General features: G+C 39.4%; 1 protein-coding gene across 1 annotated transcript in view; it reads left to right on the forward strand.

The window, feature by feature from the left end:
- The window catches only part of plxnb2b (plexin b2b), a 142525-nt gene that overhangs the window by 111754 nt on the left and 10584 nt on the right, over positions 1–20187 (forward strand). Inside the window, exons 14-33 of the mRNA XM_053484398.1 lie at positions 611–698; positions 798–961; positions 3048–3196; positions 3887–3998; positions 5782–5918; positions 6285–6467; positions 7147–7258; positions 7783–7992; positions 8149–8328; positions 8589–8728; positions 8874–8974; positions 9065–9294; positions 11749–11930; positions 12377–12443; positions 12965–13111; positions 13202–13358; positions 14894–14994; positions 15105–15189; positions 15392–15543; positions 19020–19180. Coding sequence (XP_053340373.1) covers positions 611–698; positions 798–961; positions 3048–3196; positions 3887–3998; positions 5782–5918; positions 6285–6467; positions 7147–7258; positions 7783–7992; positions 8149–8328; positions 8589–8728; positions 8874–8974; positions 9065–9294; positions 11749–11930; positions 12377–12443; positions 12965–13111; positions 13202–13358; positions 14894–14994; positions 15105–15189; positions 15392–15543; positions 19020–19180 — 2858 coding nt within the window. The remainder of the gene's footprint in view (positions 1–610; positions 699–797; positions 962–3047; positions 3197–3886; positions 3999–5781; positions 5919–6284; positions 6468–7146; positions 7259–7782; positions 7993–8148; positions 8329–8588; positions 8729–8873; positions 8975–9064; positions 9295–11748; positions 11931–12376; positions 12444–12964; positions 13112–13201; positions 13359–14893; positions 14995–15104; positions 15190–15391; positions 15544–19019; positions 19181–20187) is intronic.

The raw sequence follows: 20187 nt of genomic DNA on the forward strand, positions 1-20187 counted from the left end.
GCTTGGATTTGTTTTTTTTTTTTATCTTCGTACTTTTGACTAATATCTGAAGTAGTTAAGACAGATACTATTTGATTTGCTGAATGATTTGCAGTAAGAGAACAACTCAAACCAAAGCACAAATGAACCAAAGGTGTCAATTTACCTCAGTTTTTCATTCACTGAGTATTAGTTGTAAAGGTGCCCTTAAAGATGAGCCAGTGGTTTTGCGTTTATCTTATTCTGCACTTGTTCTTAGCTGAAGTGAAGTGAAAACTGTTGAAAGTGATCTAGACTTGGTGGTGAAGGACATTCCTCCATTGTACTGTAGTAAAAGTAAATTTGAATCACTGCACCCCCTGTTGGTTGAAGCAGAACTTATTTCGCAACTCCTCTCTCATCAAACAACTCTCTGCGTTTCTACATCTGTGCGCGTGCCAGGAAAGCGGCATGTAGCGGCCCACCACGAGAACAGGCCTGGAGCTTCGATTCTCTTCAACTCAGTTTGACTCATTGGAGAGGAAGAGGTTGTGAAAAGCAGAGTGTTTACACATAATTCTCGAGTGTGGTTATATAGTGCAGTATAAATGAGACTTTTTAATAGCATGGAATGAATTCTTTCTTTTTACAGTTTTCATATGATAAGGCTCAAGAGACCAGCATCCAGTTCCATATTAAAGACAAGCACTCAGAGAAGAAGATCGACAGCACACTAAATGGTATGTTATTTTGGGGTGTAATTAGTCGTATTGTTCCGGGAAGTAATCTGTTGCATGATAATGAGTGAGGTTGTCTGTGGTGTGTTTTTCCTCCTGTAGTAACGCTGTATAACTGTTCGCTTGGCCGGGAGGACTGCAGTCTGTGCAAGAACACAGACTTTAAGTACAACTGTGTTTGGTGTGCTCGGTCCCGCTCCTGTGTGTTTCATAAGCTGTGTCCCAGCGATGAGGAGCAGGAATGCCCAGACCCTGTCATCTCAGCAGTGAGTTTTACTGTGACCATGTGTATCAATAACATACAGGGCAGAAATATTAAAACATGTTTTAAAGTCAAGATTTTTTCGTTTTGTGTTGTTCAGAAAGGTAATGTGTTTGGTAGACCTTTATTTTATGGTCATACAAAAAATTACAAAAGAGTAACTTGTAGTGTAGGTCCTATAAAAAGTTTACCATGGTAGTCTGATTGTATTTTGGCTATGGTACAGTATATACTACCATGGTGTTTTTGACAGTACTTTCTTCTTATAGTACATATCATGGTACACGGTTCTACCCCTGTACATTTACTGTAAGAGGGGATAGAGAGGAGTTTGGTTGGTGTTGTGTTTTGGTAACTGATGTCTGTACACAGTCCAACTGCTGCATGGCTTGTTATGCGTATATACAGTAACAGTCACAAGTTTAGACACACCACTCAAAAGTTTGGACTTAAGTTGCTATTTATTCATCTACATTTTAGAACCGTATTGGAGATATCAAAACTATGAAAATAACACATATGGCATTAGGTAATTAAGTAACAAAAACAACAGTCATGTCTTATTTTAACACACAAGCTGTTCTGGAAAAGTTCTTGCAAAAACAATATTGTCAAGTGCATTTGCAAAACCCATCAAGCACCATGATGCGACTGGCTCTCATGAAGGCCATCCCAAGTAGGAAGTTCATTTAGAGTTACCAGCCTTAAAAATCACCACTTAACAAACAGCACTTCAGATTAGAGGGGTTATGAAGCTTTTACAGAGTATAAGTAGCAGACACATCTCAATATCAACTGTTGAAAGGAGATTATTGCATATTCTGAATGCTTTAACATTGATTTACCGAGTAAAAAGAAATCAAGATCTGGGAACTCTGTGGAATTAGAGGGTGTGTACAATTTGTGACTGGTAGTGTATATACAGTAACAGATGATAATAGTGCGAAGTTTTCCATAAAGCCAAAAGCCATGTACTCTTAAAACATTTAGGGTAGAAATGAGCTGATTTTGTGCTAAAGTGAAAACAATTAGGAAATGCTCAGCAGCAGGTACACAGTAGGCTTGTAAAAGATATATATATTAAATAACCTGCGTCCTACCTAGAAATAAATGTCTTCTTTGCATCCTGCGGTTTTGTAATAAATGAATTTGTGAGCGCTCAGTTCATGTGACATTAATGCGACTCCCACCGTGCCACTCTTAGGACCAGATCGCTTAAAATGTAATAGAATTCAATAAAATGTATTTCTTACAGTCATTTCATTTTATGACATTACATTCCTATAGTTTGGGACTCATATGTACATTTCTACAAGAATGCTACTTTATTGTTTCGAACTCAATTTCAACTCCCTTAAAAAAGGCTGATGAACTGAGGTGAACACGTTTAAATTTTAATCAGTATGGAACGTGTTATCATAATGATGATGCTGATTACAAAAATCCCAGATCTAATCTACTGTGTGTACAGGAGATGTTTTAATTGTATCTATTCAGTGCAGTGCCATATTTTAAGTTGCTGAAGGGACAACGTAACACTAAACTCCGCCAATGTCTCTACCATGTACTGTACCTTAGCACTGTACTATAAAACACATACCAGTTTACTGTCAAATTATATTATACTGTACATGTTTATGTACCATAATGGTAATATTTTTACTATTAGGGTGTATTTCACATTAATTAAGTACAATAGTGTATGTTGAAACTCTTAATATTTCATAAAATAATATAGGACTGCCTGTACTATACCATACCAATAGTATGTACTAACTTATCTAATATGTTACAGTATGCACAAACCAGCCTTATTAGATACCTGCTAAACTTTTAAAAGGTACCCATTAGTATTCACTAAAATATGTCCATAGCATAGTACTAACATGGTACTGTACCTTATGTGGTACCTATTATGGTACTCTATAAAGTCCTGTCGTGACTACCATGGGAATGTTATGGTACACATACAGTAGGTATATTTGTGTTATTATATGTACTATAGTAAAATTTCATATGTTTATAGTTGTAGTTGTTGAAGCTTTTTCTGAACTGTACTAATGCTCCAGGTTGTCCTCAATTCCTTCTAGATAAGTCCACGCTACGGCCCACTGAAGGGAGGCATTTCAGTCACTATTACTGGTTCTAACTTGGGCATTCACAAAGATGATATCAAGAGTATCTCTGTAGCAGGTATTCCCTGCATCCATCAAGAGGAGAAATACTCAGTTTCCACCAGGTATGATTGTCTCATACAAATGCTTCTATATCTATATCTCTCTTTCTAAGAAACTGGATGTTATTGGAAAGCAGGTCCTATATACAGTCACTGAAGTGCATTGGATGACTTCTTACGTTGCATGAAACTCACTTGGTCACCTTTTTTCAGGACTGTATATTCAATGTTGGAGTCTTAAGCTGAGAGGAAATAGAAGTGGCAGCTGAAAGATTGAAAGCTAAAGCAGTAATTTTGGCCCTAACCTGTCCCACACTGAGCTTTTAAGCTCACTTACACTGCTTATGTCTGAGGGTGGTCCGGCTTTGTGTTCGCTCGACTGCTAACAAGCCTCTCAAGTCCTGAAGGCTGTATGTGACAAAGAGAGCAAGCGAGAGAGAGAGAGAGAGAGAGAGAGAGAGAGCTTCAGGCGTTATTTAGCAGGGTTCAGCATCAGCGTGGTGCATAGAAATTCGCAGCGCTTTGAGCCAGAGGCTTCAGTAGTCCTCTCCAGGTGGAAATCTCGTTCAGCGAGTTGTATAGTGAAACAGGAGTTATTATTCAGTGCTGGACTGCTGCATCAGGACGCACAGGTTGCATCATGCGCCTGCTTCCCTATGAGGCACTTTCGGACATACCGCAGAGAAAATACCTATAGATCAAGATGAAGGAAATAAAACTTTCATCTTCAGCTTCTCATTTCTTTTTTCGCAGCGTTGTGTGTGAAATCGGGCAAGTGAGCCACCGAGGCCCACGCGAAGGACTGGTGACGGTGGAGGTCAAAGGAGAGAAGAAGAGCAAATCCTCAGTCTTCTTCAACTACAGGGTGAGTCACAAACTTTACCCAGAATGCATCATTTAGTAAATCAGGTCATGTTGGGGAAGACACGGAACGAAGCGCTCCTGTTAGAGAAAAAGGAATCAAACAAAGGATAAACAGCACCGGATGAAGTGTTTTATTTTGATTATGTCACAACAGATGCCCGTTATATCATTCATGTTTTTTTTTTTTTTTTCACTAGGACACCTTAAAATTTATTTATTAACATTGTGCAATACAAATGTAATGTAAATCATGTGTAGGTTTAATATACAGTATGTCACCATGTGCATTAACACATACACACATGCACTTACTTATATATATATATATATATATATATATATATATATATATACACTATATATCCGCACACAAAACCGTGTGCTCACATACACACACACATATACACATATAGTATACACACACTTAAATATACACATATACACACACATACTCACATATACACATATACAAGTTGACTGGCTCTTCAGGTCCTAAGCATTTTATTGTACTGTTGGCCCTGTGTTAACATGCATATGACAAGTAAACAGTATTATAACACTTGAACAGTATTATAATATATACAGTTAATTGTGATATATATATAGTATATACTGTATATTCTATAGTATTTAGTCTTATTAGACCATTTAGTCTCCTAAACTCATCTAGGAGTGACCACAATGCCCTGTGCATATTCTTATTATACAGTATAAACACTATAGTACTGCTGTCTGAGCTGCAGTTATAAAAAAAAAATGAATCAACATCCTGACACAAGAAATAAACAGCAATTAAGTATAATAGTTTCTCTCTTCTCTATATTTATACACGGTTTGACCTTGCAGAATACTCCACACACACCACTGTATCGTTAACGGCAGTCCATTTCATTTTCTCCCCCAAAAAAGGGAGCCTGTGGCTACAGGATGATGTGTGTTGTCCCCACGGTGCAATATTTATCCGTCAGGTTAGGAGCAGACGCTAATTTTCGTGTATTAGCACATTTTATTGCATCAGTATTATAGGGCGTTAACGTTGTTCTATCCCTCCCACAGGGCTTTACACAGGGCTCTGTTTATTCAGAGAGCTGACAGCACTGTGTGTGTGTGTATGCGCGTGTTTGTGCTTGTGTGTGCATTTGTGTGTTAGTGTGTGTGTGAGAGAGAGAGAGAGAGCCTGAGTGTCAGTACAGCCTGGGGAGGATATGAGACCAGAACTCGAGGGAGTTATGATACAGTTATGAGTAGGTGGTAACAGAGTTAATGTCTTTCACTGCCAGTTTTTTAAGCTACAGCTCACTCAATTAGCCCCCAACTGATCCTCACTCTCAGGATGCACAGGCTCGAAGACTACTTTTAGACGGCAGGCTGTAATGTTACAATCGGCTTAGTTTTGGAAGTGTTCATTTTTCTTTGCCTAATCGCATTACCGTTTTGAGAGAAGCTACCTGCTTTTTAAAATCTGGCTGGATAGTGTATGCGTGTCGATGAATATAAATGAGGACCAGCAAATGATCTGAAATGGTGACAAGAGCAAAACTAAAGCCAGTAGCTCCAGTCGACAAAACAGTGGTAAGATTATATTCAATTGCCCTTGAGAAAAAGAAAAAGACAATTATTTTTTTTTTTCACCCCCTTTGACTGGACCCTCCTGTTTCATGTGTCCACTTATTACAAGTGGCTCTGAGTTTTAAAAAAGAAAACTGAATGGTGTAACATGTTGCAATACACTGTAATTTTTTTTTTTTTTCTTCTCGCTTTCACTCTCATTATTGCATTCGCAGGACCCCAAGCCCGAGGTGGTGCAGCCCAGACGCGGTCCCAGAGCGGGAGGAACAATCATCACCATTACCGGCACTGACCTCGATACGGCTTCGAAAGAAGACATTGACATCTCTGTGGGTGGAGTGGCATGCCCAGTGTGAGTGCAGTGTTGCATCATGGGTGATGTAGTCCTGTAATTGGCTTTGTTACTGAAAAAGGCACAGTTGTGTAAAATCGCCTCGGCAACCGTCGAGGAAAGTAATTACTCATAGCCTGTCCGAGTTTGCCGTGTACGTGACCTTATTTGCCTTCCCGTACATTTTCTCACTTTCTGCTTAGATGTTTCACATTTTCCTTCCTTATTCATAACGCCCCACTTATCTTAACCTTTCCCCTCAATTTTCCTCTCTGCTGCTTGCCTTTTTTACTAATTTCATGTGCCATTTTTGCTTAATTCATTTTTTTCACACTGGATCAATCTCTCTCTCTCTCTCTCTCTCTCTCTCTCTCTCTTTGTTATTAGTGAGAATTTTGGAAAGCAGATTACGTGTAAAGTGGGGCAGTACAGTAATGAAAAAGTGCCCTCTGACCCCCTGCCTGTCACTGTGCACTACGGGAAACACACCAGCATTCAGGTGCCCTCATTCTTCCAGTTCTCCAGCAACCCGGACATTTCAGACCACCGACCCAAAAGCAGCTTCGACTGGTGAGCTCAGACCGGCTCGGCCTTTCTTTAACGAATAGAGTGAAGGGAATGCTTTGCCCAGCTGCCTTTCAGTTTTCAACTCCAAACAGTTTATCAGGGCTCTGAACGTACTCAAACATAAAAAGCAAAACAGAACTGCTGTGTTGGATTTAAGACATTAAGACATAGATGCCGGAAGTTACTTATTTCTCTTCATATTTAAAGGTTCCATAACTGTTGTTGCTCCAGCTGAAATACCCCTCAGATAATATATTTTGTCATACCTCCACTTTATGTCACTCCTCCTGCAAACGCACCATTTCAGTGTTTATGCAAATGAGCTACGACACTCCAGAAATCACTAGAGCTGAACACCAAGCAGGACAAGGTGATCCTCTTATATGAGGTCACAATAGGTGGAAAATCAAATTGGCTTGTTTAAGCTCCAGCCAAGAAAACGGTGGAAAAAGGACTAACAGCAGGGAATGTTTCCTTTTTTTTTTCCTCACACATTTGTTTTGTTTGTTTGGTACATAGACCCATCCGAATGTTGCACAATAGGACCCCTTTAAACGTTTGACAGCACTGTCATTTGCAGTGCTGAAGACTAAAAAGCAATCCTGTCTGGTGCAATGTGGTGAAATGTCTATTATACGCGGTTTCTGATTTTGTCCACTTTGTTCGCATTGGACTCTTTTAGCGGCGGGAGAAAGATCCGAGTGATGGGTTCTGGTTTCGACCTCATTCAGAAAGCCACCATCATAGTGCAAACTTCAGCTGATGAGTGGTCTGGACCTCACACGCCTATGGAGGTACATGTGTGCCGCCACAATATTCTTCACTTTAGTAAATATTGTAATAAAATGCAAGACTTTTAGTTTAATTTCAGTCCTGAAGAGTAAACAAGCATTTACCTTGGGGTAAAAACTGCTGGTTTCGAAGTGTATTAGCTGATGAAACGTTTTTAGACGCAGCCTCATGCATTTCTGTAAAAAAAAAAAAAAAAAAAGCAAAAACAGCCAACAAATACTTTTTTTTTGTTGTTGTAAGTTTTATATAAAATATATGGCTGTTTAATTGGAATGTGTCGTATAGGCTGAGCAGAGCCGTAAATGTTGAGTGGGTGAACTCCTACACGGAAAGGGGGAATGAGGGGAGAAATCTAATTCACTTTCATTTAGGAGCTGCATTAACACAAGGCCTGGCTGTTCAGCTTGATTAATAGAGAGGGCAGCTCCAGTGAACGGTCCTCATTTCTCACCGCGTGCGTGTTTGCGTGTGGAAATACGGCAGTTTGAATTTCATACTTTCCCCTGTCTTCCTTCCCTATTTTCAGTTTAGTCAGGAGGCCCACAGTAAGAACGACACTGTGCTGCAGTTCCTCTCCCCTGCCATCAACAGAACATACGAGAGCCAGTCTTTCAGAACCTTCATCCAGCTGGACAACCTGATTGAGGAGCTGAAGCCATTCGATTACCACTCAAACCCCTCCTTCAACGAGCTCCCGAACAAAGTCATCCCAGAGAACAGCATGATCATTGTCACGGTGCGTCTTGCAAATCATCTTCATGCTGTTTGTTTATAAATAGGTTTCCGTTGGCAATCCAGGTTTCGTGTGTTGTAAAATGGGGATATTTTTAACAAGGAACTGTTTTTTGGGAGCTGATTTGTTATTTAAATTTATGTATGTCGTGTTGTCCAGGGTCGTGGTTTTTCCAAAGCCATGACAGCGAAGGAAGCGGAGGCATTTGTGGGTGACGTGTCCTGTAACGTGAACACGCTTCAGGATGATAAGCTGTTCCTGGATCCACCCACCACCACCCCAAGGTCTCGTTCCAAGAGACAGCGCAGAGACACGACATCTGAACCGCTAGACCTTCTGGTGGGTTCTCAATTCACAGCTCCTCCGCGTCTCCCTGTCATTCCATACTTCACTCTGGGCATGTTTATGGGTTAATAAACGTCAGCCTTCATATTAGGCACCCAGATCAAGTTGTTTAAGAATAGAGTTATTAGATGAACGCATGTCTTGGTTAATCGTGGCTTGATGCGGCAGGAAATAGAATGTAACATTAGTCGTTCCCAGGATGCCTTGTGTGTGGTAATTGAAGTCCTGACCTGTTGTTTTGTTTTCCGTCACAGATTAAGTTTGGTAATGGTGAGTGGGTGGTTGGCTCGGTGCACTACGAGAGGAAGTACGAGGTGAAACTGGATACGATTATTATCCCTGCAGTGATCGTCCCAATGCTCCTGATCATAGCGATCTCCATTGTGTGCTACAGGTAATCAGACGTTCAGAGAGTTAGCTGATGCACTCGTATGCAGCATGAAATTATGTAACCTAATAATAACCTGATAATGAGTTATTAGAGGGTTATAACTGCTTTTTTTTTTATTTCAAATCCTCACTCGGATTCTGTTTTTAAGGAGGAAGAGCCAGCAGGCAGAGCGGGAGTATGAGAAGGTGAAGCATCAGTTAGAGAATCTGGAGGAGAGTGTGCGTGACCGCTGCAAGAAAGAATTCACAGGTTATTAAATGTAAACCGTTTACCAAAAACAATTAAACAAAACCGAACAAAAAAACTTTAACTTTTTACAATGTCTGTGCTTCTCTGCAGACCTGATGATTGAAATGGAGGACCACACAAATGACATAAGCGAGGGACGAATCCCATTTCTGGACTATAAAACCTACACGGACCGTGTGTTCTTCCTACCCTCAAAAGACGGAGCCAATGATGTCATGATCACCGGCAAACTGAATATCCCAGAGTCCCGCAAAGCCATAGTGGCTCAGGCTCTTAATCAGTTCTCCAACCTGCTCAACAGCAAGACCTTCCTCATCACTGTACGACAATGTTTTTGCTCTCATGCACAAATGTCTGCACACTTCAGATTACATTCAGTTATTTAGCTTCAATTTCTGTCCCAGAACAGTCTGCATCAGCCGATTTTTTTTTTTTTTTTTTTTTTTGTGACAGTCCGACTTTGTGTCTTGCTTGAGGCCGTAGCCATGAGCTAAGATTAATCCTGTGAATTATTAAGTCCTCTGATCACGAGGTTTTCCCTTCCGAATCCTTCATACCACTTTTAATCCAGTTTTCAACCACAGTCCTACTTAATAACGCCTTGTCACGAAAGAGGAAATGCAATTATTTTGGTGTCTTTTGAGTTGGAGGAACAGCTTACTAAATATAAATACAGCATAATTCACTTCTCAACTTCAGATAATTAAATCCCATTATTACAATTATAGCACAAAGCTATTGCTGTTACCTTCTGGGGGTTTATGTTAATGGCACAAGTAAATCCTTACTGCATTTCATCTCAGTTAATTCAAACAGATTAAAGCGTTTACACGTTATCTAAGAATGATCTAAATCTAATAAACAAACCTGGTCATTTGGTAGCTACAAAAACGACCCCATAACTTTCTCTGTTAAAGTTGTTTCAATTATTTCAGAGAGCATTAAGGGTCATTTTATCGATTTTATTCATTTTATTTCTGGTAGAGCAGATGGGGATCACAGTGCCGATAAGGTAAAAACATCGGCTCAGACCCGTCTTAGGGCATTTGAGACATTCCCCAAGCTGACCATAAAATATAACCACACTAGTGGTTCCTGGGTCAGGGTCTTAGTCTACTGGGACATGCTTGGTATAACTGACCAGCCAGCTGGCTTCCCCCAAATGCTCTTTCTATTGCTCAACAGTATGCAAAGAAAAACCCATCCTTGAACAACCCTACACTTGTGCATGATCCCATCAATCCTTCCTGAGGCCAGAATGCCTTTGAATCAAATCAATAGAAGGTTTAACATGAAGGTTTCCCACACTATTGTGTCCACCAGTGCATCCTATAGTTCCTGTGTGGACTTCAACATGGTCCTCAGTTTTCGCTCTGACTCAAATACTTGCTACAATTGATGCCCTCAAGTAAGACAGGAATCTCACCTTGATTTACTTGGTACAGTAAATCTCACTACCAAGTGTTGATCCCAGGTACACTCATGCTAGTAGCTAGTAATGACATCTAATGATTACCTTCTCAAAACAGTGATTAGTATAGTCAGGGTTTTAGATTAACCAAGAACACTCTTCACTCTTTGATTGGCCATGTTGATTCGACATCACTATTTAAACGGCAAAGGCACTGGTAACTGGTGGAGTTCGAAACCTCAATTCGGGGAGACATTTTCTGTGGATTTTACTGATTGGAGGCAGGGAATTAATAGTTGCAACATTGCCTTGAGTGCAGCACTATAATCAATCTTGTCGTCGTTCAGAGTGTTCATGACAGCAGCCTGAATAAAAGTCAAATAACATTTCATTGCTTGGATTCATATTTAGAAAGCTGTTTATTGCTCTCAAACCCCTTCAAGTATTGCTGTTATTCCCAAAGTGATCACAGGTCAAGTCTCTTAGTAGCACTGTGGGGTTTCTAGCAGGTATTCCTGCAGGCAGTGTCAGCCTTTAAAATCTCATATAAGCAAGCTTCTTGTCCACTGGGAAAAGCTCCTACTGTAATGCCTTTAGCTTGGGACTTGGGAATTATCCCCAAAACCGTCTAAAGCAGAATAGGAGAGGAACTATCTTCAGCTGAAAACATTCATACCAGAGCCCTTATTGTATGCACATTTAAGAAGACTCTTTCCCTACCTTTTTGCCAAAGCAAGTTTCCTTTGCAAAAGTCTCAGCTATGTCACACTGTCCATCACATTCTCTATTGGAAGTACACTTCAGCTCTACTCTTCATCATATAAGCAGGTTATGAGTGAACATAACCATTTCTTACTGACCTCAACCGGGAGTGATCAGCAGGTCATGAGTTCAAATCCCAGCACTTCCAGGCTGCCACTGTTGGACCCTTTAAGCAAGGCCCTTAACCGTAAAATGCTCATTAGTGTAACATGAGATAAATGTACTTTTTTCTAACTTTATTGTGTTTTTTTAAGCCTATTTTGCCTCAGCTCTCCACTTTAGACTTATTTACCAGGTGTGGTTCAACATTGGGGCATTAAGCCCCCATCAACATAGCGTAGAGGTTCTCTGAATTACACAAGCCAATTCACAGTGACAAAGCCACAATACACAAAAGTGTAATTCTATCATGTCTGTTTTACTTATTGAGTTTTAATATGTTTAATCAAAGCAAACGTTACTCCCAGGTATAAAACCAACATGGCAAATTAAGTTATAATTTCCATAATCATATAAAATTTCATGAGTAACTTTTAGAGGACATTCTTAAAACCCATGTGATTCATGATCCAAACTGATAAACCTCTGTTATTTTTTGTAGTTTATTCGGACTCTGGAGGCTCGTCAAGACTTCAATGCGAGAGCGAAGGTGTACTTTGCATCTCTGCTGACCGTGGCCCTGCATGGGAAGCTGGAATATTACACGGATATCATGAGGACATTGCTGTTAGGGCTTATGGAGGAGTATGTACAGAGTAAAAACCCTAAACTGATGCTGCGCAGGTGAGCTAACTTTATTTTAAAAAATGATCAGAGCTGTTTTCTTACCAAACTAGAACGAGCATTTCTATAAGAAAAGATGCGTTTTTGTAAAGTTGATTTACTTCTGTTTACAGAGATTAAAACCTCTTCATTTTGCTCTACTTTCCATTTCCTCCCCTAGAGCTTAAAACGTAAACATTGCTTATGAGCATTATATCGGATAAACATTTATCCTGGCTTTGCCCTGTTCGCTAATCTGTTTAGCCATTTACTGGCCTGCCACTTTTTGCTAGTTTAATTATAATTCTCAATCAGCCAGTGATCTACACTAATTATCCCGCTCCTTGATTACTTCATAATTGTTCATTAACTGCTAATCACTAACATTTGGCACATTTAGGGGTAAAAGAGCAAATAATTATTGGTTATATAATAAGCATGTGTGCATGTATTTTTTTCATCTCAAGGTCAGAGACGGTAGTTGAGAGGATGCTGTGTAACTGGATGTCGATCTGCCTCTATCAGTTCCTAAAGGTAATGCAGGCCTCAGCACAGCACAGAGAGTCTTGCTGTCTCAGCTTGGCTATTGTAAAACTATAACACTTGAAATCAGCACTTTGAAACCTCATATTTCACTAAACAACATATTGTGATGATAGGAAAATATTCTACCCTGTGTCTGTTAAGATGTTTTAAATATAATTCACATGGATTCCGGGGTCTGTAACGATTTTTTATGTTTTGTGAAAGAAAGAAAAAAAACGTTTCAAGAACATTCAAACTAAATTGGGTTATTCCTTTCACTTGCTTATTGCCACATACCCTTTTGAGATGTGACATTTATTAAACATTATGACTGTCATATAAAATAAATGTCAGAAGTGACTGATGGTGTTTTACTTAACATTAAGAAGTAACAGAAATACACAGCTGTGCATACAGTATGTGAAGAGGAACTATTACATGTCCTATCATAGTTGATGAAGACAACCAGCTCTAAGGGAAGAACACTTTGCCAGAGCGTTGTGTGACTGATTTATCATTTATATCTGCAGGACTCTGCAGGAGAACCTTTGTATAAACTCTTCCGAGCCATAAAGCATCAAATAGAGAAAGGTCCAGTGGATGCCCAGGTGAAGAAGGCGAAATACACACTCAATGACACAGGCCTGCTGGGTGATGATGTGGAGTACTCCATGCTGGTAAGACTAACTCGAACACAACCTTTATTTGTTTTTTGTTGTATACTGTATATACAGTATGACCATGTTTTCTCTTTCTGTCTATTTCAGACCCTACAGGTGTTGGTTCAGGGTGAGGGTCCTGACATCACTCCGGTGAAGGTGCTGGACTGTGACACTATTTCTCAGGTGAAAGAAAAGATCATTGAGCAGGTGTACAAGAACCTACCCTACTCACAGAGGCCCAAAGTGGATAGTGTTACACTTGGTAAGCCTGTAGCAGTATGTCCGTTATGTAACAGTTATTATGAGGGGAGTTCAAGTCAAACCCGCACTTTTAATATTAAAGAATAACAAAATACAGTTACAAGAGTAAAAACTCCCTTTATTTCTCCATATAATTCCCTGCTACATTAATGCACTTATCCCAGCATTTCACTAGTGCCGAGATACCATCAAGGTAAAAAGTTTTATCAATATTCCGGAGCTATGACTGGACTACCTGCTTCATCTCTGAAACGCTAGCCTCCCAGGAACTCCTTTAAAGGCACAAACGTGTAAATGGCTTGGAGCGTAGTCAGGACTATACAGAGGGATGTGGCAATAACTCCTCTTCCACAATTTAGCGACAAGTTATCCATTGTTTTTTTTAGGAATCAGGTGTTCTAGTCACTGAATGCTTATGAGAATGATTGCAGTGGGCTCCATGATGACACTTCAGTCGGGTCACGGATGTACGACTTTCTTTGAATCTTTTGCACCTTTCTTGTTTTACTGTAGCTATGAGTCTCATCGTTGGTTTTGCACCTTCATTCATGAGAATTTTCATTTTAAGTCCCGGGTTGACTTGAACGCTCCTCGTATTATTACTATTTAAGCATGATTGGCGTAGTCGGATATTATAACTCAGTGGCTATAAATAACTGCCCCTTTCAGGTGCCGTATTTGTGCCAGTAATACAAAGTGCATAGTCGCTTCCTGCATTCTTGATTACAAGATAAAATTGTTCCTGGCCTGTCTGTACACTACTGTATATGGTCAAATGTTTGTAAACACCTGACCATCATACTTATCGTCATACTGTCGTGTTTTAGTCTTTTCTTTACTGTTATAATAACCTGCACTCGTCTGTGAATGTTTTCCACTAGATTTTTGAGCCAAAAATGATGGTAATGTGTCTACAAATATGATTAACTTGACTTCATATGTGCGTCATATACGTGTCTAAATACTATCACTCACTCTTTTTGCCTTTTATTCAGAGAAAAAAGTGCAATGTCTACTGCAATGTTTTTTTTTCTCCCCTTAAACTATAAACACACAGTCATGAGCTTGTTGACTTGCTAACAGCAGAGTCACAGGGTCAGGATCATTATTCACTTATAGATGCACTAGCTGTCTACAGTGCGCCCTAATCTAAACGAGGCAAACCTAATATTTATGAAATATTAAATATTTTATTAGAAGTATCAGTAATTTACTTGTTACACATCTTTGTCCACATCTCTTTTGTTTCTGAAATTGAATTCGATCGCAAAGCCTTCAGGGCAAGCTCTGTTCCTCACGTCTGCAGCAATACTGATCCTTCAGGTCTCCAGTGCCTTATTTGCAACCTTGACTTGAGCTGTATTGCATTACAGTGACCCTTGGATGCTGATAGGGTTTCTTCCCCAAGGGGAAAGTAGCGAGAGAGAAGTTAATAAAGGCGTGTTGGTATTGGTGGACAATGAGTAAACCCAGGTTGGCATGTTTGTTTCAGCCCGAAAGACTCTCTGAAAGATTGATTCTGTTGCCCCTCCACAGAGTGGCGCCCTGGCTCCACAGGGCAGATCCTGTCAGATCTTGACGTGACCTCGCAGAAAGAAGGCAGATGGAGACGCCTTAACACACTAGCACACTACAATGTGAGTCTCAATCCTTATTGCTAGATTAGAGACCTAGCACTTAGTCAGCCGGGTGTCAGTGATAACTTTAGATCGGGTTTGAACGTCTGCGTATGTGTTTTCTCTTGCAGGTTCGAGACGGTGCCATGCTAATCCTTTCCAGGGTTTTACACACACAGCAGTCCTATGACCAAAACCACGACAACCATGAGGAGAGTAAGTACTGTTCTTTGTGCAAGAACATCATTAGCATGACTGGATTTAAGAATATTCCTACCGTGTTGTTTATGTACCTTGTTATAGATTCACACACACACACACACATATACACACACTGCCTTGTGAATCTGTAGCATGTAGATAAAGCACCGCAACAGCTGCACCACATGCCTACATAATCCCTTCTCTTTCCTCATAGGAAATGCCCTGCTAGAGGACGATAAAGTGTTCCATCTGGTCAGGCCGGCTGATGAGCTGGATGACGTGAAGTCAAAAAGAGGCAGCATTAAGGATAAGTCCATGACCAAAGCCATCACAGAGATCTATCTCACTCGTCTGCTCTCGGTCAAGGTAGACTCCATGTCCAAATCAGCGAAACACTGATCCAACCTTCTGCAAATATTACCGTAACCAGTTCCAGTGTGAAAGATAGCCCAAATCAAATCTTCAGGTGGAAAATCTCATTTGCTAGTTGAAACAAAATGCAAGATTTAATGAGCCAGCCTCAGTGGCAATTCTCTGCTTCAGTGGCACACATCCTTATACACCTAAACTCCAGAGCTTGCATCCAGGGATTGAAGCTTAAACCTGCCATCTGCCCAGTTTGCCTAAATGCCTTCCTGTGTGATTGGCTGTTTGATGTGTGTTCATGTTTTCATTGAAGCAAATTTGGCAATTAGGGCATGTTTCACACTCGCTCAGCAAAGTAAACAAAAGGAAGTGGCTTCATCGGGGAGACTGCGTGTGTTCCAGTTCAGGACAGATCAATATGTTTTTAGGGCAGAAGTGCATGGTTGTGTCAGACACCCTAGGCATAAGGATTAACATGCCTTTCCATCTTATGTGCCAGGATTATGATGATCTGACATTTAAATCAGTATGACAACTATGCAATAAAATGTCACAAGTCTCCAATATGTCAGGATATATTACAGATATGAGATAAAATACAAAGTTCCAAAGGCTACGCCACAATTAAAATGTTTATTTTGCACTTACATTTTATTATTAATGTTGTAGGATTCATAATAATCAGAAGGAAATTGTATGAAGTCATTCACAACCTTTGAGGGTTAGGATTCTAGGCAGTGATTATTGCCTTTGTCATGGGCATGATGCTGCAAGCTTGATTTTGGTTCTCTGTGGGGCATAGTTGTGCCACCAATTTAGGGCTCTTTGAGGGTCCTGATGCCTTTTTTGAGTTTGTGTTTTGAGCATCTGTCATTTCATCAGCCAAGGAGCAACCACTGGTTATGAAAAGTGAAGCCATCATGGAAGGGATAAAACATGCAGTTCCTGTAGGACCGGGCTAGTTCCAAAAGCAAGTGAATTTTCATAGACCCTCTTCACAACAGAAATAAACCTGTTTACAAAAAATAAAATAAAAACCCACACATTTTTGTTCTTCATAGCTAGATATCCTATTCATGACAGCTATACAGATCTATAATTTTTATGTAACTAATTAGTTAAAATTATATTAAGTTATGAAATTATACTGTACATAATTTAAGTGCTGTAAAGATGCTAACTGTCTAATATGCATGACTTTAGCTAACCTGCTAACTAAAATCATTTTAGTTTAATTTACCTCAAGAAATGTAGAAGTCGACACAGGATGTTCAGTCAATCAAATGCAAAGTAAAGTTAGCATATAAATTAACATTAGCCACTCTAACATTTTAGCGAAGCTAAATCTAAGCTAGCATGTGGTAACTGAGGTAAATAGGCATGTTTCAAGCAACAGCCAGGTTCTATTTGTTCTACCCATGTGTCCACTGAAGGATTAACCAGAATTTAGGGAGTCCGTTTCTGCCAAGATGGCGACAACCAGAGCTCCCACAGTTGAGCTTCAAAATCACTCTTTAGAAAACCTATGGGTGACTTTTTGTTTATTTTTGGATCCAGGCCTGCATTTTAGTACCTGTAGCTAATAAACATCCACGCACTATGATGCTTCCACCAGCATGCTTCACTATCCGGATATAGTTAATAAAGCAGTGTCTTGCGTCTCAACCATGTTAAACCTGACATTAAGGTCAAAGGGTTTGATTTAGTTTTTATCAGTAGAGCTGTAAATCATAGGTAGACTGTTGATTAGATTCAGTAAAATTTTACATTTTAATAGAAAGCACTAATGTTTACTGTTTAAAAGTAAAATATACTAAAATATCCTGCCTATCTTCTGCTCCACACTCCAGTCTAGTAGATGATAGTAGTGCACCCACACGGCCATAAACTCAAAAGAAGGATAAGCAATGATCTCACAAAATGCTAGAGTTTGCAGACGATAGAACCAGTTTGTATTTACTGCAAAAGCTGTGCAAAAACTTTCATAAAATTTGTCATTTTTAGATTTTTTAATTCTAATTAGTTTTTTTAATTAATAATAATAAAAAATGGTATGAATCGATTCTGAATGAATCTGATCCATCGATTCAGTTAATCAAATTGACTAATATTTCAAATGACATAATCAATCGTTCATCAGAAAACTGAAATTTAGACAAACCACAACTGATTCTTCATGTGAATTTTTACCACGGAATAAAGCCGGATTCTGGGAGTGTTACAAAGATGCCCTTTTTCCACACGGGAGATTGTTTGCTCAGTTTGTCCAGGTGGCAAGCTCAAGGAGTCTTACTGGTGCTAACATTCTCATACTTATGAATGACAGAAGCTACTGTTTTCTTTAAGACTTTCAAAGAAAGCCTCAGATGTGTGCTTTAACACAATCCTGTCTCTGTGGTCTACAGACAATTCCTTTCACATCATGGCTTGTTTGTTGCTCTGTCAGGCATTGTCAGCTGTGGGGCTTTGTACAGACCGAGTTGTGCTTTTCCAAGTCATGTCCAATCAAGTGAATCAGTCCCTAGCAAGAGCTCAAGGTGGATCAGTGGAAATAGGGACGGAAATGGAGCTCGATTTTAAGTGTCATAAGAAACAGCCTGCATGCCTCAGAATTTTTAGATAACCTGCTAACTGAAATCATTTAGGTTGGATTAAGAATCTAGCTCCTGCCAAGATGGTGACAATCAGAGCTACCACAGTTCAAAACTGCTCTTCAGGAAACCTATGGGTGACTTTATGGAAAGTTTATCTAGTTCGTATACAGTATATGCCTTCAGCCCAAGTAATCTGATTTGCATCAAGGATTTGAGTTAATTTGTAAATTCTGCCCTGCCTAATAAACATCCCAACACTGTGATGCTTTCACCAGCATGCTTCATTATGCAGATAGAGTTGATAAAGCAGTGCCTTCAAGAAGGATCAGTGGAAATGGGGATGGAAATGGAGTTAGATTTTAAGTGTTATAGCAAACAGCCAGCACGCCTCTGAATTATTATCATTATTTTTTTTGCATACTGATGAGGGAGAAAATTGCATAAATGTACTGTATTATATCAAGTCTGCAATATAACAAAAGAAGGAAAATAGTCATAATTACTTCTAAATACTTTTCAAATATTCTTAAAGTATGAAATAAAATGATTTGTTATAACACAGTTTTAATAAAGGACAGTATGAGGAAACATAAAGTAGTACAATTATTCCTAATGAAAATAATAACAGCATTTTAAGTAAGCATTGTGCAATTTGCTAGCATAATTTGTCTAGCTATCTTTTCTTCATCAGTGTGTGTGAGTGTGTGTTTGCGCGTGGTGTGCGTGTCTCCCTGTGTCATTAATCTTGTTGATGAATGTTCAGTTAGACATCATTCATGCTTTGATTTGATCTGACCTTCTCTGAACAATACAGATGTAGAGGCGTTGATTACTTTCACAGCATTTATGCTTCTTTCTATCTATGCTTCTTTATGCTTCCAGGGCACGCTGCAGCAGTTTGTCGATGACTTCTTCCGCAGCGTTCTGTGTTCAGGAACTGTGGTGCCACCTGCCATCAAATACTTTTTCGACTTCCTAGACGAGCAGGCCTTCAAACACGAAAACGTCGACGAGGAGACCATTCACATCTGGAAGACTAACAGGTACGTCTGTGAGCAAAGATGGGAAGTACTGCAGTGTGCCTGGGCATATATTTGGATTACACGCTCATACACACGCTGAGCAATCCTGCAGGAGTGTGACCCGCTCTTTTACATTCCGGGTATCAAATCTTCTCTCGGGACTTTGCCGCATAAATTAATGTCAGCTCTGTGTTTATTTATTCTGGCTGATGAGTTGTTGTGGTTGCAGAAAGACAGGCAATGTGAATGAGGATGATGAGTAATATCATCAGACCACTGGTTTCACGTGCTTGTTTTGTTTTGCTAATCCAGCAGAGACCGTTCGTTCTAAAAAGGAGTCCGCCAAACAGCCAAATAAACATAGTAATTATGTCCCTGGTTAATTTAATTGTGCTGTTATTACACACTCTTTTTATTTTGTTGTTGTTGTCTCCCGGCGCACAGGGACGCATCAAGCCGATGTAAATTGCTGAGAATTGCCCATATCTATTAGCTCAGCTTTAAAGCACATGGCAGCACATGTGCTGAAAATGATTCAGGACCGTTTTTGTATTTCAGTATCAGTGGAGCCTTATTTATGGCACTTTATATGTTTTATGGGAAATATTACAATGGGAGTTATCATAATGTCGAAAAACCTTTCTCTTAATACTATGCAATTATCATCTAAATTTTCATGTGAAGATTGAATATACAATACTTTAATAAATGAAATAAAAAGTGCAAATATTGCATATTTTTTTGTGATTTTATTAGGGTCTCAAAATATTATTGAAAAATTTGGTTTAAAAGTTTGGGTAATATGATGAAAATATCACCTCACCATTTCAGTAGGTTTGCTAACAAAGCAGTTATATTAAAAAGGCTTTATTTAATGTCTATAACTATAACAAGGGATATTTAAGTCATACCAGGACCAGTAATTCCCCTCACGAATGAAAGCATAATATTGATTGACATTTACAGAAGACTTCAGAAACAATACAGTGATAAGACTGTTAGCGCAGTAGAGCGTTGGAATTGTGTTA

The sequence above is a fragment of the Clarias gariepinus genome, chromosome 2 (genome assembly GCF_024256425.1).
Source record: "Clarias gariepinus isolate MV-2021 ecotype Netherlands chromosome 2, CGAR_prim_01v2, whole genome shotgun sequence".
In the NCBI taxonomy this organism is placed as follows: domain Eukaryota; kingdom Metazoa; phylum Chordata; class Actinopteri; order Siluriformes; family Clariidae; genus Clarias; species Clarias gariepinus.